At 38.1% G+C, this 24,304-nt stretch overlaps 1 protein-coding gene across 1 annotated transcript in view; it reads left to right on the top strand.

The window, feature by feature from the left end:
* Nucleotides 1–23,890, top strand: part of LOC127806613 (dnaJ homolog subfamily C GRV2) — a 35,310-nt gene extending 11,420 nt beyond the window's left edge. The window contains exons 5-22 of the mRNA XM_052344000.1: nt 758–859; nt 1,355–1,417; nt 1,602–3,866; nt 6,168–6,530; nt 10,007–10,147; nt 10,809–11,201; nt 11,315–11,797; nt 12,911–13,134; nt 13,255–13,599; nt 16,281–16,575; nt 18,378–18,824; nt 18,951–19,296; nt 19,371–19,714; nt 19,802–20,266; nt 20,820–20,944; nt 21,430–21,553; nt 22,480–22,548; nt 23,306–23,890. Of these exons, the coding sequence (XP_052199960.1) occupies nt 758–859; nt 1,355–1,417; nt 1,602–3,866; nt 6,168–6,530; nt 10,007–10,147; nt 10,809–11,201; nt 11,315–11,797; nt 12,911–13,134; nt 13,255–13,599; nt 16,281–16,575; nt 18,378–18,824; nt 18,951–19,296; nt 19,371–19,714; nt 19,802–20,266; nt 20,820–20,944; nt 21,430–21,553; nt 22,480–22,548; nt 23,306–23,515 (6,804 nt within the window). The 3' untranslated portion in view covers nt 23,516–23,890. The remainder of the gene's footprint in view (nt 1–757; nt 860–1,354; nt 1,418–1,601; nt 3,867–6,167; nt 6,531–10,006; nt 10,148–10,808; nt 11,202–11,314; nt 11,798–12,910; nt 13,135–13,254; nt 13,600–16,280; nt 16,576–18,377; nt 18,825–18,950; nt 19,297–19,370; nt 19,715–19,801; nt 20,267–20,819; nt 20,945–21,429; nt 21,554–22,479; nt 22,549–23,305) is intronic.
* The last annotated feature ends 414 nt before the right edge of the window (nt 23,891–24,304 follow it).

The raw sequence follows: 24,304 nt of genomic DNA, 5'->3' as shown, positions 1-24,304 counted from the left end.
CATTCATGATTTCCTCACAATGGAGGGGTACAGAAATATAGGCCGTTTGGAGGGATATTCCCTTGTCAGAGGTGGGCCCGCACTTGGTACAACTTCTAACAAACTATGTTCCTTTTTGTCTTCTTCCTACCCAGCCGATCACCACCTTAATTCAGCTAACGCCTAATCATCCAAAATGGCAGCGTTTTAACCTACCAGCTACTACTGAACAATAATGCTGGAATTTAAAAAATGCAACGGAAATAAATGCGGGAATGACCGGTCATTTCGTGACAACAGAGTTGGTGGGTGAAACCAGAATATGTTGAAAAAAATTAGAGTGTGCCTGGAATATTTTTAAATCCCAGTGCTCTGATGATGCAGATAATATAATTTCTCAAGTCTGGACAAACCCTGATCCAGTTGGCTATTTGCATGTCACATTGGTGTTTGTGTTGCAATTTTTCAGTTGCAATTTTTTGAGGTTCTGAGCAAATGTATGGAATGATCAACTCCTTCAAAGGCTCTATCATTCCTCTCCTAGTTATCTTGTTCTTGTTGATTTCTGTTCTGTCTTTTTCTCAGTTTCTGGATGAGCTGTTATGTTTTTTTTTATTTTTTATTTTGCTTTGCTTTCTGCAAGCAGTTGAGCTGGGTGTTTTGTATTGGGCTTTGTCTTTGGTGGTCTCTTCTATTGTCTTACTTGTCTGAGTGAAAAGGAAAAAAAAAAAAAAAAAATTTGGACTACATAGTGTTTATAGCTGTTGCATGCATGCAGGCCGTTATTGTCCGTCCTTTATCTGCAGTCAGCTCTCTTGTTCGATTTGCTGAGGAGCCCCAGATGTTTGCAATTGAATTTAGTGATGGATGCCCAATTCATGTAAGAAACTTTTACCCCTTTCCTGTTTGTTATGCATATCTATATTTTAATAATAATAGTAAGCCTTACTCCCACTAGGTGGGTTAGCTATATGAACTCTAGCTCACTAATCATCTCAATCCATGAGCATATTTATTTTTATGATGTCATTATACTCCATGTCATACTAAAAGAGTTTCCTACTAAGTTTCTTTAGTCTTCCTCTACCTTGTTTGTTATAAATGTTTTCTATTCCATCCACTGTCCTCAGATTTCTCACGTGCACAAACCATCTTAATTGTGTTTTGTGCACCTTATCTTCAATCGGCACCACTCCGACCTTATTGCATATAACCTCATTTCTAATCTTGTCTTTTATTATGTGGCTACACATCTACCATAACATTATAATCTCAGTTATGCTCATACTTTGCACATGTTGTGTACATACTTGCCCAGCATTCTAATATGTTTTTGTATATTTGTAACCTGCTGACTGTTAAGGTTGATTCCCAGGTTTATGCTAGCACATCACGTGATAGCTTGCTTGCAGCAGTTCGGGATGTGTTGCAAACAGAAGTAGGTAGATGTGCACTATTCTGGTTAATAATTTGGATTTATTTTGTGAGATTGGATAGTTTAGATGATAAATGCATATTTTTATTGTGATAAATTGTATCTTACAACTTATGAGTTTTTCTGGTCATACTTATGAGTATTGTTTCAGAAAATGTGGTTTACATGTGTATTTTCACTTGTGCAGGGTCAATGCCCAGTACCTGTACTCCCAAGGTTAACAATGCCTGGTCATCGAATTGATCCACCTTGTGGGAGAGTTCATTTGCAAATGAAACAAATTTCTATTGGACAACGTCCTGTTGCTGACATGGAAACTACAAATATGCATTTGAAACACTTGGCAGCTGTTGCCAAGGATGCTGTGGCTGAAGGAGGTTCCATTCCTGGATCAAGAGCTAAGTTGTGGCGTAGAATAAGAGAGTTCAATGCATGTATTCCTTATAGTGGAGTGCCTCCTAACATTGAAGTACCTGAAGTGACTTTGATGGCTTTGATCACAATGCTCCCAGCTGCGCCGAATCTCCCCCCAGAGTCTCCTCCCTTGCCTCCCCCTTCTCCTAAAGCAGCTGCAACTGTGATGGGTTTCATTGCATGTTTGCGCAGACTGCTGGTATCAAGAAGTGCTGCGTCACATGTGATGGCTTTCCCAGCTGCTGTTGGAAGAATAATGGGTTTACTTAGAAATGGTTCAGAAGGGGTTGCTGCTGAAGCTGCTGGATTAATTGCAGTGCTTATAGGTGGTGGTCCTGGTGATATGAATATACAGACAGACACAAAAGGAGAGTGGCATGCTACAATTATGCACACAAAGTCTGTATTATTTGCTAATATTAGCAATGTTATTATCCTTGTCAACAGACTAAAACCTATGTCTATATCGCCTTTGTTATCAATGTCTGTTGTGGAAGTTCTTGAGGCAATGATCTGTGAACCACTTGGTGAAACTACTCAATATACTGTTTTTGTTGAATTGTTACGCCAAGTTGCAGGCTTGCGACGTCGCTTGTTTGCACTGTTTGGTCATCCTGCTGAAAGTGTAAGAGAGACAGTTGCTGTGATCATGCGCACAATTGCAGAAGAAGATGCAATTGCAGCAGAGTCCATGCGTGGTGCTGCTTTACGTGATGGAGCTTTATTGCGGCATCTGCTACATGCTTTTTTCCTTCCTGCTGGTGAACGTCGTGAAATTAGCCGACAGCTTGTTGCTCTTTGGGCAGATTCTTATCAACCTGCTCTTGACTTGCTGTCTAGAGTGCTTCCTCCTGGGCTTGTTGCTTATCTGCATACACGCTCAGATGGGGTTTCTCCTGAAGGTGCAGAAACTATATCTAGTCAAGAAGGATCGTCGTCCTTGAGTAGAAGACAGAGACGATTGCTTCAGCAGAGGAGGAGGGGTTCAGGAAAAGGAATAACTTCCCAGGGTCCCCCCATGTCTCCAGTTAGTAACTTTGAAGGTGATCCAGGCCGGCTGACAAGTGCTGGTGGTTTGAAGGGTTCAGATAGCTCCCAAAAACCTACGGCAGATCCAATTTCCTCACAGGTTCCTGCCACAAGCTCTTATCCAGTTTATTCAGGTGATAACTTGCCTAGTGAATTGCCTTCCACAGGTGCTCCACAAGTGGATTATTCAACAACTATAGCTTCGTCAGGTCCTCAATCAGTGAATGCTTCTGCTTCTGTTCAATTGGATGCTTCAAGTCCAGTTAATTCTGACTCTAATGTGGTTGGTTTACAAAATGCAAGTGTTCCTGCTCCTGCTCAGGTTGTTGTGGAGAACACACCTGTTGGTTCTGGCAGGCTACTTTGTAACTGGCCTGAATTTTGGCGAGCTTTTAGTCTTGATCATAACCGGGCAGATTTGATATGGAATGAGAGGACCCGGCAGGAGTTGAGACAGGCTTTGCAGGCGGAGGTTCATAACTTAGATGTTGAGAAGGAACGCACAGAAGATATTGTTCCTGGAGGGTCTGCTGTGGAGATTATGACTGGGCAAGATAGTGTTCCTCAGATATCATGGAATTATACTGAGTTTTCTGTTAGCTACCGTAGCTTGTCAAAAGAAGTCTGTGTGGGCCAATATTACTTGCGTTTGCTGCTGGAGAGTGGAAGCAGTGGCAGGGCCCAGGATTTTCCATTGCGTGACCCAGTTGCTTTCTTTAGAGCCTTGTATCATCGCTTCCTGTGTGATGCAGACATAGGACTTACTGTAGATGGTGCTGTTCCTGATGAAATGGGCGCATCTGATGATTGGTGCGACATGGGAAGATTGGATGGTTTTGGGGGAGGGGGAGGCTCTTCAGTCAGAGAGCTGTGTGCAAGGGCAATGGCAATTGTATATGAGCAACATTATGGAACAATCGGCCCTTTTGAAGGCACAGCGCATATTACAGTTCTTTTGGATAGGACTGATGATAAAGCTTTGAGGCATCGCCTTCTTCTACTTCTGAAGGTACATAAAAAATTGTTTCATGCTTCCATCCCATTCTTCCAACTGGTTCGTGGATGTGTTCCTTGCTTCTTTGTTTGTCACTTCTTTATTAGCTTATTTATTTCATAGATAATATTCCTTTCAAGGGATGTGTGTTGGTCATGAGGTTTTGAATCACTTCAATGCTTCAGGATACATGAAACTGCATTACAACCAGGCATGCTAATGGTGCACCTTTTTTGGGACTCCCTATGTCGCAGCATATGTTTCATGTGTCTTAAATTGTGTTTACATGCTTATCTCCTTCTCTGTTTATTTTTCCTTTTTACTTGAGTGGCCAACCATTTCTGTGTCATTGAACTTTGTATTTTATATATGGAACCAATTCTCTGTCACTTGAATTTTGTATGATATATACAGAATGAGACATTGCTATAGCCAAACTTCTTTTCTTTAGTATTTTGCTAGGGTGGACATAGCAAAGTTACTGATGGAAGATTACTTGCAGATTTTTTCTTTCTTGACTTTGCTAATGTCCTTTTTTGTGAATTTCTTTCCTCTTTGCATTTTTACTGTGCTTGTATACTTTCATGTGTTATTCCATTTAAAAAAAATTACAGAGAAAAAGGGTTGTTTTGTCATAAGGTACATCCTTGACCTTGCATAGAGAAATCATTTTTGCTCATGTTATGGGACCTATAAAGCTCTATTTCCCATTCAGAGTTTAAATAACTGATCACCGATTTCTATTGCATAAATAACCTCCTCCAGTTATTATGATTCTAGAATTTTGTGTTATGTATGTTTCATTTTGCATGTGGTCCAGTCCATGTTTTAGAATTAATTTAGGCATCATGTATTAGAAAAGGGTAAGTGAAGCATGCTTTTTGTCTGGAAGTAGCCCATTTTGACTTCCATTTAGTACATTTCATTCTCTTTTGCTCTTGGAAGATTTCCCATCTCTCTTCTATATGGAGTGGAGTGGTGGCAGAGGCTGCTGAAAACAACCAGTCTTTGTCATGCAAACAAACTGTTTTTCAGAGTATTGTTGAGCAAGCAGATAGATGAACAGGAAATATATGTCCATATGAGTGAGATGAGCACTTTGTTTTGCTTCGGTTCAACAATGCCACTAGGTTTTTAACCTCATAACCATGTTATAAGATTCCAGCCTACTAATTCCCCGATGTTTGGTACCACATCTGATGCATGTTTTTGTCCAGGTGTCAGAAACCATTACAGGGTTATATCCTGCTTCCTCCTTAATTATTAGATTTTATTTTAGGTACACTCTAGTCCAGAAACACCTAGTAATTGTTTCACATCCAATTTTTATCTATATGAGGTTTTTATTTGAATGGAACTAGTTAGTTTACATAAATATTATGTTGTGTTTGAACTTTGATTAAGCCAACAGAAAAGGTGCATGGCATGTACCAAAGCCAGTTTATCTGGACAACCATCCTTGTATCCTTGTTTACTTCTCATTTTTGCATATTTTTCATAAAGTGTTCCCCCTATTTTTACTTGTGTCATGTGAAACCATCTTTTTATCAAAACTAAGCAAAAGATTCGCTGGTGAGTGCATTTCTCTAATGTCCTGCCCAAAAAAACATGCTTTTGATTGATAGCTGACAGAATGAAATATGTGTGAATGGTACTTTAAAAAAAGCCTTATTAGCAAAAAAATAAAAATAAAGTGCCTTGGTATATGCACTTGCGATATCATAGATGTGATTGAAATCAAATGGTAGTTGTTGTTCATGTTTAACTGTCATAGTTACGGTGTAGCATTCTCCCTTTATTTATGCCACCTGGACCTTGATTCTCTCAAAGCTGACTCATGGCTATAATTCTCAGTAAAATGAGGTGAGCTCACTGAGCTGTGAACTCATCTTCATGGGAACTAGTAGGGTGAGGATAGGAAGCACTTTCTCTCTTCTATTTCTAAATCTATCAAGCCCAACAAGTTGATGCTTTCTTCCTTAGTTGATTAGGTTTGCCATATAACACTGTTCATGTCCTTCATCTATATCTGCTTGGAAATTTCTCTATCCATCAAACCAGATTTTTCTAATTTCGTAGTTGCAAACTAGATCCTTTTAGATCAGTCTCCCATCTCAAATGAAACTTGGTAGTGTAGACATATATATGCACTGCTCTTCTAATGTGTACCGTCAAGACACATCTGGTTGAATTAACAGCTACACATGGAACTGGTTGAAATTGTAAAATGCCTGTTGAAGGGAAGTAGCAAGTGTGAGAAGTAAGAACTACATCATCATAACTCCGCACTTACTGTATTGTTGGCTATATTTGCAGGTTTTAATGAAAGTTCTATCAAATGTAGAGGCTTCTGTACTAGTTGGAGGGTGTGTACTAGCTGTTGATCTGCTGACAGTAGTTCATGAAGCTTCAGAAAGAACAGCTATTCCTTTGCAATCCAATTTGATAGCTGCTACTGCTTTCATGGAGCCACTTAAGGAATGGATGTATGTTGACAAGGAAGGCGCACAAGTTGGACCCCTGGAAAAGGATGCTATCAGAAGGCTGTGGTCAAAGAAAGCTATTGATTGGACAACACGGTGCTGGGCATCAGGGATGCTAGACTGGAAGAGATTGAGAGATATACGTGAACTTCGTTGGGCTATGGCTCTTCGGGTTCCTGTTCTTACCCCAACCCAGGTAATTCTCTTACGTGTTAAAAAAAATTATATGGTGGGTTCTGGGCTGCGGATACAGTTAATTCTAGGGAAGTGTACTTCTATCGAGTGGCACAGCTGATGCTTAAATGCACTGAATTTTCTTTTTGTGCTTGTGTAGATACCTTTCAAAATAGTTGTTTGTTCTTTACTGCACAATTATTGTTATAGTTTCACAATTAATGATGTATGATGACTAGATTTATTATCTGATTTGAATAGTCTGTATGTTGTACTAAGTGGAATGATGTTGCTAAATGCTGCTTCTTCTTTTCACTATTTCCAATTCCATGGGTTTTATTTGAGGTTACATTTTTGGAAATACATTTAGTAAATTCATTGTGTTTTTTGTTGCATTTACTGAAAAGGAAATTCCAATGTACAAGACTCCCCACTTTCAAAGATTGGGGAAGGGTTGTTTTATACTCAGCCTTCGCCTTGCTGTTTTTGCAAAGAGGCTATTTCTACAACTTGAATCTCTCAAGTCACTAAGGAGTTACACCACAGTTGCTACAGGCTTACCCTTGACACGATCTAGGCTAGTAATTTTTAATTTTTATTTTTACAGATTATTTTAGTCTGTGTAATAGGTTAGTTATTACTTTATTTACAGTTGTGGGATATTTTAGGAGCAATAGCCTCTAGCAGAGGAGTGGAAACTGCTCTGTTAAAGTAGTGGAATAGCCTCTATATAAGGCTGTACAACTCTTGGTCGAGATTATGCTTTTGATTAATTGAAAAGTTATTCCCTTCTCTCTGAAATTCTCCCGTTTTCTCTCTTGGGTTCTCTCTTATTCTCCCTATCTCTTGTCTATCTCTCTCTAATATTCTCCCTTATTCTGTCTTATCCTTCCCAAATTCTCTCTATTTCTCCTATTCTCTCAATTCTATCTTTGAGAAAATCACAAGTCAGGCTCGGGACCCTAACAAATTGGTATCAGAGTGCTAATTCTTGGCTGGATCTAGACATTTTCACTCAAGAATTTGCAGGCGAGCAGGACAAGCTGGTTCCTGGAAGCAGTTCAAAGGCAGTGACTGTAATTTAGATGCAGTTATGTTGGCTGTTCAGGGTGAGGTTGAAAGAAATCGACTGAGGAAATGGCAGAGGGAACCCGCACGAACCAGTTAGAAACAAGGCTGGAGGCCATGGAGATGGGTTTGCGGCATACTCGGTAAGAGTTGGGTGCCGGGAGGAGAACACAGCCACCAATGCCGCCACCAGAGAGGCTGTGCAATCACTGGAGAAGGAAGTAGCTAACATGGGCTAGCAGTTGGATAACATCAGCCACAGGTTGGATGGGCTCCTGAGGATGTTTTCCAAGAAGCCCAGGCAAGCTTGCTGGAAGATTTTCCTCCAAGAGCCATGTCAGAACCAATCTTGACATGAGCAGGCATTCCTCCTCATGCTTCCACTTCACAGGAAGATGAGGAACAACCGGTAATAGACCCGGCATTCCAGGCAAGGGGATCCCACCCAAATCACCAACATACACCTCTACCTAGGCTGGAAATTCCCATACTTCAGGGGTGGAACAAGGTGAGGGTGGAGGCAAACTGGACCAAATTTGTGGAAGACCTCTGTGACAGGTTTGGGAGAAATCTATAGCTGATACAATTGAGGAGTTCAATAAGTTGAAACAGGAAGGATTGGTACTAGACTGCCAGGTCCGTTTTGAGGAACTGAGGTCCCTCAGCCTTTGTGAGCGGCTTAAAAGATGAACTGAGGCCCACAGGTAAGATGGTGCAGCCTGTTAAGCAGGCCGCTGAGAAGGCAAGGTTACAAGGGATGGCCTTGGAAGCAATCCTTAAAAGGCACCACCTTCCAGTGGAAATTCAACCATTGACAAGTCAGCATTGGAAGAGATTTTGGAGTCTGCAACATCAGGATGGAGCCCTAGGGTTATTACTCCAGTCAAATCCTTGTCCATGGATCAAAGGAGATAGCTAGGTTGTGCTACAGGTGTGGAGAGAAATTTAGTCCAGGGCACCAGTGCAAAAGGCAATTACTGTGCATGGAAGGATTGGGAGGAGGAGGCGGCAAAGATGCTACAGGGGTGGGATGAAGGACCAGCTGCTGAGAATTTTTGTGGACAAGAAATCTTTAAGGGGGAGGGAATGTCACGATCTAGGTTAATAATTTTTAATTTTACAGATTGTATTAGTCTGTGTAATAGGTTAGTTATTGCTTTAATTACAGTTGTGGGATAGATTAGGAGAAGTTACCTCTAGTGGTGGAGTGGAAACTGCTCTGTTAAAGTGGTGGAATAGCCTCTATATAAGGCTGTACAACTCTTGACCGAGATTATGCTTTTGATTAATTGAAAAGTTATTCCCTTCTTTCTGAAATTCTCCCATTTTCTCTCTCGGGTTCTCTCTAATTCTCTCTATCTCATGTCTATCTCCCTATCTTTCTCTTTGATATTCTCCCTTATTCTGTCTGATCCTTCCCAAATTCTCTCTGTTTCTCCTATTCTCTCAATTCTATCTTCAAGAAAATCACAAGTCAGGCTCGGGACCCCGACAACCCTCTTTTGTCATGTTTACTAAACCCATTATTAGGTTCTGCATTAGATATAGTCCTAAGAACCCTCCAGTGTAATTAAAAAAACAACAAGAATTTTGTTGTACAATGTTACTGAACAGAGATTTGAGATCAAAAAAATTGTAATGATAATACAAATTTGAAGACAAATAAATAAAGTGGAGCACATGGAATACTTCTATATGTTCAAGATAGCTTATTGTCCTTGCACTATACTATTGGACATCTGAACTTCTGAAGATAGTTTATGAAGTGCAAACTTTGAAATATACTTGAATTAAAAGTGTGGGGTATATTAATGCCTTGACTGGATCTGTTTGCAGTAAAACTTGGTGTTTTGAATTAGTTATTTTGGCAAGAGGATACAAATTGGGATATTGAGGGTACAAACCACTGGGAGTATCTAAGATGATGGCATAGCTTTATCATTGAAATGGGACCTACATTTGTGTGAGAATTAGCTTTCTGTTTATGGGAAAATGATGAATCTCATCTTTCCTTAATGTTTTCATTCTTTAGTATTTTGATACTGTTTGATCATTGGCTCATTTGGCCCACAGTGGGATAAAGGCTTGATATAACTTAGCTTGTAGCTGTAGAACCTCTGTATGGTGCTTCTCTGTAGAATCATTAAACCAACTTCTTTCCCTTTGAATGTATATTTACCAGTAAAATGCAATTAATACTTGCAGTTAGATGTGGCAGTTTCTTGTTCATTGTTTTTCCTTATGGGTTTTATGTGATGACTTATTTGGTGGCCTCACTTCTGTAGCTGGTTGTCATACTAGTAGTTGAACATATACATGAACCTGTAGTTATTTCATCTACCCCGTCTCGCCTCCTTTCCCAAGTGCAAAACTTTCCTTCCTTTTTTATACTGTCCTCAATCTGTACTAATACATGGACTCTGCTTACAGGTAGGGGAAGCTGCATTGTCCATATTACACAACATGGTGTCTGCACATTCAGATTTAGACGATGCTGGAGAATTAGTAACTCCAACTCCTAGGGTAAAGCGGATCTTGTCAAGTCCTCGCTGTCTTCCACATATTGCACAGGTATCATGGCTATCAAATTTACCAGTACAAGTAAAGGGCTATTTTCAACAATATCCAAGTACGGACTTTTTTCAAAATCTGAAACAGCTAACCAAAAAAAAAAAATCACAAACTAAAATTCAAACAAAAGTAATTCCCATACTAAATTTCGCATCATATCACCTTCACTAAGCAAGAACTTTTGAGGTGGCATAGTGGGGTTGCAAGATAATAGAAGAAACCGCAAAGGCAGTTTCTAAATTAAAGAAGAAACTGAGTATGAAACTGCAGAAAGTGTTTTCTTTAATGAAGGAACAGCTTCTGTGGTTTCTCCTTTAAAGGAGAACCACAGAAGCAGTTTTCATATTCATGTGAGAAACTGAAGTGGTTTCTCCTTTTTAAAGAAACCTCCTGGTTTCTTTCTCATTTTAAATTAAGAAACCACAAAGAGGTATCTCCTTGTTAAAGAAATCTGTTGATTATTCGTGTTGCAACCCGTGGTGATTGGAGGCTTTGTAGAGAGATGTCTGTTACAAGTTGAAGCCTAACTCTCAATCACTCTGACACATGTAAACTATATATCTGTATGCACGTTCTTGAGTATGGTCCTTGCTCTTTCTATCAGAGTTGGATGGTATGTCATTATTATTTGTATTTTTTCTGTTGTTGTTTGGGAATGTAGGGTATGCTTACAGGGGAACCAAGTATTGTAGAGGCTGCTGCTGCTTTGCTGAAGGCTGTTGTCACCAGAAATCCAAAGGCAATGATGAAGCTATACAGTACAGGAGCATTTTATTTTGCTTTGGCTTACCCTGGTTCAAATCTCTTCTCAATTGCCCAACTCTTCTCAGTTACTCATCTCCATCAAGCTTTTCATGGCGGTGAAGAAGCTGCAGTTTCTTCTTCATTGCCATTGGCAAAACGGAGTGTGTTGGGTGGGCTTCTTCCTGAGTCCTTGCTTTATGTACTGGATCGAAGTGGTCCTGCTGCATTTGCAGCAGCAATGGTTTCTGATTCTGACACTCCAGAAATTATATGGACTCACAAAATGAGGGCAGAGAATCTCATCCGTCAGGTAATTGAGAACTTACACTAAGCTGCATGACAAGTTTGGTTCATGTGCATTTTTTCTTCTTATGTAAAGAAAAATATTCTCTTATTTTTTTAATTTGTACTTCTTTCTTTTAGGTTTTGCAGCATTTGGGTGACTTCCCCCAGAAATTATCCCAGCATTGCCATTCTTTATATGATTATGCTCCTATGCCGCCAGTGACATATCCTGAGTTAAAGGACGAAATGTGGTGTCACCGTTATTACCTCCGTAACTTATGTGATGAGATTCGATTTCCTAATTGGCCAATAGTTGAACATGTTGAGTTCCTTCAGTCATTGCTCGTAATGTGGCGTGAAGAGCTGACACGGAGACCTATGGATCTTTCCGAAGAAGAAGCTTGCAAAATTCTAGAGATATCCTTGGATGATGTGTCCAAAGATGATGCCATTAAAAATCATTCTGAGGAGATTCCTAATATATCCAAACAAATTGAGAATATTGATGAAGAAAAACTAAAGAGACAATACAGAAAGCTTGCCATGAAATATCATCCAGACAAAAATCCAGAAGGGAGGGAAAAGTTTCTTGCAGTGCAGAAAGCTTATGAACGTTTGCAGGTAGTAGTCGATCTTGGGTATTACTAGATAAAACACTTCAGTTTCATAGTTTGGAAAATGCAACAAACATTCTTCATATTGTAATCTTGAAAAACTGATGATGATGCCCAAGATCTGGTTTTAGTTACAGATGAAATTAGTTGAGCAAGCAATATAATGTATGAGATTCAGGTGAATCAGGTCTATGTGTGGTATGTGTCAATGCACCTCAATTTTTAGATTTTAGATTGGCCATTTTTAGGTGTTTTTATCAGGCTATATGTGATTTAAATGAGGGATTCTTAATTTGTGGGGATGCCATTCTGTGGTGATGCACCAAATTAACATTTGTTAACCATTTTTAAGTAGTTCTCTAAACAAAGAGGCTGTTTCATGGTTTGTTCTGTGACCTCATGGTCATAATTGAGAGGAGCAGAAAAGTGCACAAGGCTCCTGATGAGATATGTTAGAATGAACTTATAAAATGTATGCCTTGCTGCAAATGTTGTTAGGATCAGTAACCATTTGACTAGTATGGTAGATGAATGAGTCCAGAATATTTTTTCAATCTCTTTAAACAAAGTAAAATTTTGAAATCATTCAGTAAGGCATGAAACTATGTATTGAAATTCATTTTGCTAATTTTCTAGTTGGTGTTATTTGGGTTCTTCTTATACAAAAATTAGGATGTTTTTGCAGTATTATAGATTTCTGACTTTACTGGGCATATATGAAGCATATCCAACTTAATTGAAAAAGATCTTTGGAATATGAAATTTTGTTTTGTGGTTTGTTGGATAGCAAATATCTTTTTTTGTTGTCCTTAGGTTGAATAGTTTTGGGAAATGCATGCTCCAAGAATCCCAACCTCAGAAAACCTTACAAGGAAAAGTTGAAAATATCTGCATAAGAAATAGAATACTTTGAGGGTTACCTGTTAATAAATGAGCATCCTGCATATAGATTCATTTTGTTACTCCCACCTCTCCTCCCTCCACTACCTTCTCTATTTCTGATATATGGCATGGAAACATGTCTTCCAGCCTTTTGTTATGATTGTGCTCTAATTTTCATTTAATAATCATAGATTGTAATTTTCTGAATATAACCATTTCTGACATGATTTTTTTATAGGCTACCATGCAAGGGTTGCAAGGTCCCCAAGCTTGGAGGTTACTTCTTTTACTGAAGGGGCAATGCATCCTATACAGACGATATGGAAATGTATTGGAGCCTTTTAAATACGCTGGATATCCCATGCTGTTGAATGCAGTCACAGTGGACAATGATGACAACAATTTTCTTTCTTCTGATAGAGCACCTCTCCTTATTGCAGCTTCTGAGCTCATCTGGCTGACGTTGGTTCTCTTGTTATTGTTGATTTCTCTTTTCAGTTCCTTGATGACTTCTATTTGTATTTTGTTTTTGAGTTTCTGCTGATAATTTTGTTAACCTTTCTTGTTTCTCCCGTGTTTTAGGTGTGCATCTTCTTCACTGAATGGTGAAGAACTTGTGAGAGATGGTGGAATACAGCTTCTTGCAACTCTTCTCTCACGCTGCATGTGTGTTGTCCAGACAACTACCCCTGCAAGTGAACCATCTGCCATTATTGTTACAAATATCATGCGAACATTTTCTGTTTTAAGCAGGTTTGAAAGTGCCTGGCCTGAGATACTTGAATTTTCTGGACTTGTTGAGGACATTGTTCACTGCACTGAATTAGAGCTTGTACCTGCTGCTGTTGATGCTGCCCTTGAGACTATTGCTAGTGTTTCAGTCTCCTCTGAACTGCAAGCAGCTTTACTGAAGGCTGGTGTGTTATGGTAATTTGGCTCCTTTTACTTTATCCTCTTAGGTTTTCCATTTATGGTTTTTCTTTTACTGAAGGCCTTTTTCTCCTGCCGAGTCTTACATCTTGCTCAACAGCACAACCCTGCACTACATATCTTATTCCTTATCCTTGTGACCAACCTATTAACTGTTTCCTTTCCATTTCCTCTACCTGTTTCGTCTTCATTTTTCTAATAGATCTTAGTCTGTTTGCCTGTTACCACAGTGGCTTGTTCAATTTTAGATGCCCTTTAGTGCTTGAATAGGTAGATCTAATCCTATTGCTCCCTCTTACTGGATTCTTATTACAGTGGTGAAAGAAATCACCAATAATAAAGCTCAAGGAGAACAGTTGAAAGTAATGGACATCAGAGGTCAAAATAGATATCTTTGTAGTGTTCGTGGCAATGCTTGAACCACAATTTACAAATGTAGTTTCTTTCTGTTGCTTATGACTTCCCAAACTTTTGGAATTCTATAAACTTATTTTCATTATTGAGAACTCTCTTTCTCAAGTTGTACATCAAGATTGCATAGACATCTTATTGCTATGGGAAGCTGGCGTGTCCCGTATTTGTCTAGCAATGTATGATGGACTAAATTTCTTGCATGACACTTCAGCATCCCCTCTAAAAATGTTGAGTAAGATAAAAGAACAAGGGAAGATTGATAATCATAATGGAACTTGCTTGGGTTCTGCATTATCAAGTGTAGGGTGCAACTAAATCATAATTGTGGTTTAGTTTTCAGTTAAACTTCCATACTTTTTTTTTTTTTTTTCATTTTAGTTATTAAGAGCCTAGGTAGTTTGGTAAATTTATTATTTTGCTGGGCAGAATCCTGGGGAGACATTTGTTAATTTCTAGTGCTTTTCATGACATAGTATCCTGAGTGATGCCCCTTTTTTTTTCTACTACTTATCTTTTTTGACCTTGTCTTAATTAATAGATTTGACTTTGGTTTCTAAGGTTCAAGGCATTCTGCATGGGTGATGGAAATAGTTATTTGGTAAAGCAACAAAAAATAGGATGGGCCGTAATGATTCACCTACTTTATGTAAGATTCAAATTGGAGTAACCCAAGTTATTCTAGCCCATCTGTCATCTATATTGGATTTGATGGAAATTTTCAACATCATTCTTGTAGAAGGGATTGAAAAAGTTCCTTATTAACATGGAAGTTTTTTTGGTCAAAATAAAAGTGGATAAACTTAAACTTTTCATGAGTAGTCGAATTGTTTGCCCTATTAAAGACAATGGCTTGTAAATCTGTCTTTACCATTACAATTCCTTCTAGGCTGAGTTATCATGAACTTTTTTTTTTTTTCTGGAACTGAATTATCATGAACTTCATCAGCCAATCTTGCAAATGCCATTGGAGAAAATATTTCTGTTGGGGAAGTTACTTATAGTAATATCTTGATTCTTCATGGAGTTCTTAGATGATTTATACATGTGTGTCCATTGATAGGTTTCACATCTTTTGTACAAGGCTAAAAAGTGTGAACGCTCCTAGGAAGGTGATGTCTTATGTTGATCATCTGTGTTAGACACCACTCCCATCATAAACTTCTAAATGCATGTCAGATGCTCATCAAGCATATCTTATTATTATCATTTATCAGTGTTATTATTATTATTATTTTACTTTCAAGCTGCACTATTGTCACTTGGGAGATGCATGTGTCCATCACTATATTGCTTGTCCACCTATTTAACAGATTAGAGCCAGTTTATAATATTAAAAGTATAATTTAAAAATCAAGTATGAAATAAAAATAATGTAGATTTATATTTATTTGACCTCCCTCACTTTGTAAAATTTTAATTTTAAGAATCTTAAATTCCTAAACTTTGAAAATAGAGTTTTGCATCATGTATATTATGACTTTCTAATCATTTTTTTGTTTATGTTACATAGAATGTGAGCTATTCTTGTGCCCATGTGTAAAATGTATGATTTATTGATTGATGTGTTCCTGCCATATCAGGTCCTAGTCTTCTTGAAAAATCCCGTCAGTGTCATGTCTTATTGTGTCTGTACTTGGGCATCTTAGGTTTATGATTCACTCCATTTCTTTCTATATGATCTTATTATTTATTAAAAAAAATCTCCTAATTATAGATACATTCCAAATAGACCAGAAATCTTGCAATAATGCTGTTGCTTTCAAAGAAGAGCAAAAGGGAAGGGCAATCATGGAGGCCATAGTTCAACAAGTTCGAATGATCAAAAGTAATGGAATTTTACTGAACTTCATTATTGTGTGTGAATTGAATGGGATGCAATTAAACCTGCCTGATCCTGTTTAAATTTGCTACTTATATGACTGTGCACCAAGTGCATATGGTCTTGGATATCTACTATGCTATCTATTTTACCTATTCCACGTGCCAAAAACAATTCACAAACTTGGAATTTTTCTTTTTGGGACGAATTGAGTTTTCAGAGACTTGCTGAATGACATTCTCATGTGCTTGGGCCACTATTGGCCAAACCACTTGGGCACTATGCTAATATAGTTGCTTCTCTGCTCTGTTTATTAGTTTCATGCATGAATTCAGGTTATTTAGCACAAGTATCTAAGTGGTAGCATGATACCTCAGGTCCTCTAATCTTGCATTGTTATTTTAACTCTCTTTTTCGTTTTGCATTAAATTTGATATTATTTCAGGTACCTTTTGCCATTATTGCTTCAATATGATTCAACCGCAGAGGAATCTGATGCAATCGGGGCACATGGCGTTGGTGCTAGTGTTCAAGTTGCCAAAAATTTGCATGCCATACGGGCATCTCAGGCCTTGTCAAGGCTCAGTGGTTTGGGTACTGATGAGAATTCAACACCTTATAATGGGACTGCAGCTAATGCTCTCAGAGCTCTGCTAACTCCTAAACTTGCTAGTATGCTAAAAGAGCCATTACCAAAAGAACTACTATCAAAGTTAAATGCCAACTTGGAATCACCAGAGGTGATTGCTAGCTTTTTCCTCTGTTTTTCTTTTTGCATATTTCCCTTTTGGAAGTGCTTTGGTGTGGGCGGGTGTGTGTGGTTTTGGTTGGGGTGGGGGGGAGGGGGGAAGGTCAGGGAATGCTATGAATGCCTAATCATTCCATGTCATCTTTCTTCATGGCTGCATGTATTTATTTGCTTGATAGGACAAAAACCTGATGTCTGCAATTTCTTCCATTTCTCTTTCTGGGTTTTTGATTTGGAGGAAGGGGAGGAGCTTTCGAGCTTGTTGATTCACTTTCTATTTGTTTATGTATAATTATTCTTTTAGTGGGTCCTGTCAGAGAAGTTTCTACATTTTTTATCTGCCCCTGGGCCTTCAGGAATATGAATGATGAATGCTCATAATATAAATCTAGATTTGGAAGTGAAGTTTCTAATGTGAATAGCATTAGTAACTTCACTAATCAATAGTCAGTGGTTACTTTTATGAGTTACCATCAATCATAGACATTTGGTATGGTGATGAAGCAGCCTTCTTTAAGTCTTGCAGGGTTTGCTATTTATTTCTTCTTGTCAGTAATCAGGCCTACAATGTCAGGATGTTGAAATTAATTTTTTGAGATAAAGTATTACATTATAACTTCACACTTAAAAGAGTATTTGGTGATTGCAACATTATACTTGAGATGTTCTAAATGCTGCCAGTATATGCATTTTTCATGTTTGCAACGCGATTAGACAACTTCCACATTTTTTTTTTTTTACTTTCTTTTTTGATAGTCATGAGTAGCGTTTTACATTTTAACCCTATAGTAAAAGTTAACTGATTATTTTCTTGTCAAAGGGCTGAAAATTGTGGGGTGAGGATCAACTGAAAAGATAATTTTCTCTATATCCCTGGATTCTTGCAGTCTGGTTGAGGTATAGGGCCTGGTCTATATTTCTTTCAAGTAGTCATAGTATAGTTGAAGGTCACAGGTTTCTTTGTGACAAAAAGAGGACAAGCCTGGTATCAATTGTAAGGTTGCTTCTTTGTAACCAAAAAGGTTGGTGATTCCTTTGTGATCAAAAAGAGGGTAACCTCTAATAGCAATGGTAAGGTTGCTCCTCTGTAAATAAAAGGTCACAGGTTCAAGTTGTAGAAACTGCCTCTTTGCAAAAAGGTAGGAGGAAGGTTGAGTATAAATACAACCACCCTGCTTGCAAAGCAGAGTCTCATACTTTGGGGACACCCTTTGACTTAGAGTATGGTTAAAATGCTCTCATGTGGGGGCATTTAGAAGGTGTAATTTGATGCTTATAGAAAATTGGTGGTTCAAAAATAAATGATCTATTTCAACTATGTTACATGGATTTGGGTATTTTTCTCAAGTGCAAGTATGTCTCCAAGCAGCAGAGTCATTTAATTCCCATGTCCTAGGATACAAGGATATGGCTAAATTTAAAATTTTAAATAATATTTATTTAAAATATTGTAAAATTGTGTTTTCATATGAGTATATTAGTTTTCATGCATAAAATAAAGTTTTATGCATATTCGTGAGTATTTACTTTATTTTAAATTATTTATCAAGCCTTTACCAACTGACAATGTTGAACACATTTCATATCCTATTTAAAGTGTAAAATGTCTGACACTTTGTGAGTTTAGAAAGTCCATGTGACATAGTTCATTTGCATATGTAGCTTCTCAAAGGTAAAGGCAAGTATTCATTCTTCATCTTTCTTAGCCTGGGATGGAAGTGACTTGTCCAATTTTGAATATAAGCAAATGCATGTTTGTTTGTATATATGAATTTATCACTCTTTTGGTTGCAGATTATTTGGAACTCTTCAACACGAGCAGAACTACTGAAATTTGTGGACCAACAGCGTGCAAACCAAGGTCCAGATGGTTCATATGACCTGAAAGATTCACATCTCTTTGTATATGAAGCACTGTCAGCCGAACTATTTATTGGCAATGTTTACCTGAGGGTCTACAATGATCAACCAGATTTTGAGATTAGTGAACCAGAAGCTTTTTGTTCTGCTCTTGTTGATTTTATATCATCTCTAGTGCACCATAGATATTCTGCAGATTCAGATGTTCAGGCATGTGGATCAGCCTCTGAGAAAACTGAACTACAACCCAATGCTGGCAATGGATCAATTAATGGACATACTGCTGCTGATGATTCTCCAGCAGTCTCCGATAGAAAAGTTATGAGCAAGGAGGATATTGAACTTGTTAAGAACCTTCAGTTTGGATTGGCTTCACTTCAGGTGCAGGACTGATTTGTTTATATTGAACGAAGTGAACTAGATTATCTCTCCCCCCCCCCCTCCTTTCTCTCTGCTATTTCAAACATGGAATTAATCTACCTTGGTATCCTTGTATTGAATCTGCAGAACTTACTGACGAGCAGCCCAAAGCTAGCATCTGAATTTTCTGCCAAGGAGAAGCTATTACCACTTTTTGAATGTTTTTCTGTTCCTGTTGCATCAAAAAGCAACATTCCTCAACTTACTTTGACTGTATTATCACTCCTGACCACACATGCACCTTGCTTGGAGGCCATGGTTGCAGATGGGTCCAGCCTTCTTCTTTTGCTACAATTGCTTCGCTCTTCCCCTAATTGTCGTGAAGGGGCTCTTCATGTTCTTTATGCTTTGGCAAGCACTCCAGAACTTGCATGGGCAGCTGCCAAGCATGGTGGAGTGGTGTATATTCTTGAACTTCTCCTTCCTTTGCAAGGTCGACTACTTCTCTCACTTTCTATTAACAGTAACCTCTAAAAGTGTCATTAACAGTTGAATTCTATTTCACAGAGGAAGTTCCCCTTCAGCAGAGGGCAGCGGCTGCCTCTTTGTTAGGGAAGCTTGTTGGACAGCCAATGCACGGGCCCAGAGTGGCCATAACACTAGCAAGATTTCTGCCTGATGGCCTAGTATCTGTTATTAGAGATGGACCTGGTGAAGCTGTTGTTTCTGCACTTGAGCAAACAACAGAGACTCCAGAGCTTGTGTGGACACCAGCAATGGCAGCATCTTTGTCTGCACAGATTGCAACCATGGCATCAGATCTATATCGTGAACAGGTGAAAGGCAGTGTTGTTGATTGGGATGTGCCTGAGCAGGCATCTGCCCAACAGGAAATGAGAGATGAGCCACAGGTATCACCTTTTATATCCTTCTTTTGTTTCACAAGAATCTATTCATGCTTATTGCTAATCCCTCTCTCTCTCTCTCTGATTATGTAGGTTGGAGGAATCTATGTCAGGCTATTCCTGAAAGATCCTAAATTTCCTCTTAGAAATCCGAAGAGATTTTTGGAAGGACTATTAGATCAGTATCTTTCATCCATTGCTGCCACACATTTTGACCAGGCTTTTGATCCTGAGCTCCCTCTTCTTCTGTCAGCTGCATTAGTTTCTTTATTGCGAGTACACCCTGCCCTTGCTGATCATGTTGGATATCTTGGATATGTGCCAAAACTAGTGTCTGCAGTTGCCTATGAAGCAAGGCGAGAATCAATGTCCTCAGGGGAGATGAAAAATGGTGGTTATGCTGATGGAAGGTTTGAAACAGAAGACAGTTCGGCACAGCCAAGTTCACCAACTCCACAAGAACGTGTCCGTCTCAGTTGTTTAAGAGTTTTGCATCAACTAGCAGCTAGTACAACTTGTGCTGAAGCAATGGCAGCTACTAGTGTTGGAACACCTCAGGTATGCTTATGTCCTATCTCCTCGTACTAGTACTTTATTCCAAGTTTCCCCTTTTCTGTCTGTGAAAATGAGACTCATGATTGCCACGTGCTACTGTTGAGTAGTGTTCTTAAAGATGTGATTTGCCATGTTGAATTTGTTTTTTTTTTTTAATAATATTCTTGGGTGTTATTTCTGGCAATATGATGCGCACATACTTCATATGTTACTACTACTATAAAGATGACTGGCTTAGGTATTTAGCCCAGTAGTATATTTCATTTTTTTTTTGGGGGTATCTTTAGATGGTTTCCAGACTTCCGGACACACCATTAAATAAGTTCTTAGAATATTGTTGACCATCATAATATGCATATTCATTTTGGTTCCTCCAATGAAAACCTTTTTCTCTTTGCTCTTACCTTCAGTTTTGAGCCTTTTTCCTTTTTTTTGGGTTGTTAGCACTTTCACGTTCATAGATGAATGCTCTCTATTGAATTTTATTGTCAGATATGCATGCTAGTGTGCTATTTATTTTGCATCCATCTGCTGACTCTTGTTGCTTTTCTTTCAGGTTGTTCCACTTCTAATGAAAGCTATTGGATGGCCAGGAGGAAGCATATTAGCACTGGAGACACTAAAACGTGTTGTGGTTGCTGGAAATCGAGCAAGGGATGCACTTGTTGCACAAGGACTTAAGTGAGTATATGGCAAGATTCATAACCAATTCACTATATGATCCAATTAGAATATATTTAGTCTTAATGAATTCCAGAATCTCAAATCATTTAGCACAAATATAGTGTTAGGATTACATGTCATTTACACATCAATTTTATTTGTCTCTTTCAATTCATGGGCTTACTTTTATTTTCTGTCTTCAACCTATAAGGATGAGAGTAAAACATCTTATATAGGTTGATTGTTGTTAATTTGGTACAATTATATAGTTTACTGTGAGTAACAAATAGCAGGATGTCAATCTTTCTCCAGAAGAACATAAGATTCGTTTGTGCCCAAGTAAGAGGAGTTCCTCAGGGTTGCATTGATAGAGAAGATGATTTTTTTTACAATAATCAGCAGTTAAATTGCCCCGTTATCTTTTTATTTTTATTTTATGAGAAAACAGATATCTAACTTTTTTATCCACGTTCCTTCGAAACAAATTGTTGTCAATTATGCAGGGTTGGTCTTGTTGAGGTGCTTCTTGGTCTTCTTGATTGGAGGGCTGGGGGAAGAAATGGTATTTGCTCTCAGATGAAGTGGAATGAATCCGAAGCATCCATTGGACGGGTGCTTGCCATTGAGGTAGGTGTATGCCATTTGTAATAAGTCATGTGCTCTTGTTCTTGCCCCACCCCACCCAAAAACAAAAGGAGAAAATGTGTTCTTATAGTTACTATTCCAATGGAACAATTCCACTACATCATGGTCTTCTCATTGTACCTAATAAATTGATTATTCCCTTTTGATAATTATAGGAGAATATAAGTTTTGTTCACATTGAAGCTTGTATAATAGGGATGAAAGTTCACTCCAATAATTGTATTTGTCACCTCTTCTCCTCATTATATTTCCTAAGAGGGGCTTTCTATCATGAACTATTTTAATTATTTCTTATTAAGTTATTGTATGGAGAAACATGGTGTATTCCGTCACTTGCTACATGTCCCTTACCCCTGACATGAAAAGGTCATGGCTACATGAGTCACTTGTCCTGGGATGAACTTCTTAGTTTATATTGATGTCAGTCTTACAATGACATTTAGCTGTATTCTTCTTGTCAAGCGGGAATGAACTCTGAAGTTGACTTAAAAAGGTTTTTCCCTTAACCAAAAAAAAAAAAATGTTTGCTTCCAACTTGAACAATTTTTAATAAAAGAGTAAAGAGGAGGTACCGTCCATGTACAAACGGAGAGGACGAAACCAAAGGCCTGAATCTCTTTTGCATTAATTACTCAAAAGATTTGTGTAAACCAAACATGACTGACTCCTGATGCCAACCTGAACCAACTATAAGATGAGAGGTGGTCTCCAAGCTAAATAAAGGGTCTTTTAACTACTATTTATCTAGCATTTATATTTAGGCAAAGGAATGTCATCTAGGTAAAATCAAATTGTTAGTTTACAATTACTGTCACTCTACTGCATTAATGGTGCCTCTTAACATAGGTGAGAATAATTTGTGACTTCATTAGTTTTGTGGCTGATACTTTGAGAATATATTTGTCCAGGTTTTGCATGCATTTGCTACAGAGGGGGCTCATTGTACTAAAGTGCGTGAGATTTTAAATGCCTCTGATGTAAGTCCTGATTCTTTGTGCATGCTAACTCTTTCTAATTTTTAAATCTTATAGTGTAATTTTTTAATGCTTGTAATTCTTGTTGTTTATATTAATGTATTTGAGTTTGCTATTGTTCGTTTGTATTGATACTACTGTAGTGGTATTTGGAACCCAACAAGCATGAAACTTCTTCCCGTAGGTGCCAAGCCTGTATTGGACATTTTATAGTTGGACATACTTGAACACATCTCAGATGCCCACCTAAGTTGGTTCTTTTAGTTTTTATTTATTTAGAATTGGACATTCTTCTGACACTTGATACAGGCATCCATCATGAAACATGTGTGCGTCACTTATTAAGATTGTGAGTTGACGACTTATATCTCATGATAGAACAAGAAATATAAAGGATATAGCTGCATTTGCACTTCCAACTGTAGGAACTATAGAAACATATCTTTCGATCGCATGCAGTGTTCGGAAAATGGCCTCTCTTTTTTTCCATCCGTTCAAGTTGGAGAAAAGGCAAATCCATCCCATGCCCAAACTGTTGCCAGCCCCTAATTTGTAGCTTTTCTCAGTAAAATCAGAAACATGTTTTCAATGTTATCTTTGATATTTTTGAAATCCTATTAGAATATTATCTTTGATATTTTAGAATTGTCATGCTCTATTCCTCCATAAAGTTTGACGCGTGCATGGTCCAGGTAAATATCTTATTGATATTGTTTTCATTGTGAACTTTTCAGTCATTTGACAACTTGTAATTTTTCAGGTTTGGAGTGCTTATAAGGACCAAAAGCATGATCTGTTCCTTCCTTCAAATGCTCAGACATCGGCTGCTGGTGTCGCGGGCCTAATAGAGAGTTCCTCATCGAGGCTTACTTATGCCCTTACAGCTCCCCAATCGCAACCTTACCAAGTCAAACCTCCTGCTTCTGCCTCACCCAGCTTGAATGGAGGGAGGGAGGATCAGCTTTCGTAGTAGAAACCAATAGAAAGAAAAGCACACCATTGCATTGATAACTAATCAACCCCTACGAGTAAAGGCTGATTGGGCTTTCGATATAGAAAGAATTGAAGATATGTAGGCATATGATGGTATCAAGTTGGTCAATTGAGTTCTGCAGTAATTTGTATAGTGGTCTGTACAGTTGTAATCTCTCTCTCTCTCTCTCTCTCTCTCTCTCTCTCTCTCTGTGAAAATATTTTTAGGTATAAAGTAAAAAATGAAGAGTGCCAATTCTCCTGTCTGATGCGAAGTGGAGCTAGTGTGTAAATCATGCCTTAATTCCCCAATTTTCCTATGTAGTCTTGAGTTGTTGATTTTGATTAATGGATTTTGCAATTGTTTTCTTCAGTTGGAAATTCTTCAATTGGTTGGTTAAATCTCTTCCATACGTTGGTTTTGGTTTTTTTGTGTGTGTGTGTGTGTTTTAATCTTGTTCTTCATATAAATGGACATCCCCTTAACGGTGTTGTTATGTTTTTTGTGGTCTTGTTCTTGATTTCAGAATATATATATATATATATAGGCTTGATTTTCAAATTCTTCTAAAAGCAGAAAAAATAAATTCCCAAAGTTGTTAGATTCTTAAATTTCCGAAAACAACAAAAATAAATAACTAAAATACAACATTTTATTATAATTCTCGTTTAGAGTAGCAGGGACTCGTTTAAGAAATTCTAGGGCCAATTTGGTTATAATTCTAAAAGCAAGCCACCATTTGATTTGGTTTGAAAAACACTGCTTGAACATATCCCCATTTCATTT

The sequence above is a fragment of the Diospyros lotus genome, chromosome 7 (genome assembly GCF_014633365.1).
Source record: "Diospyros lotus cultivar Yz01 chromosome 7, ASM1463336v1, whole genome shotgun sequence".
In the NCBI taxonomy this organism is placed as follows: domain Eukaryota; kingdom Viridiplantae; phylum Streptophyta; class Magnoliopsida; order Ericales; family Ebenaceae; genus Diospyros; species Diospyros lotus.
Note: the sequence above shows the minus strand (reverse complement) of the source record. Positions and strands in the feature narration are given on the sequence as shown.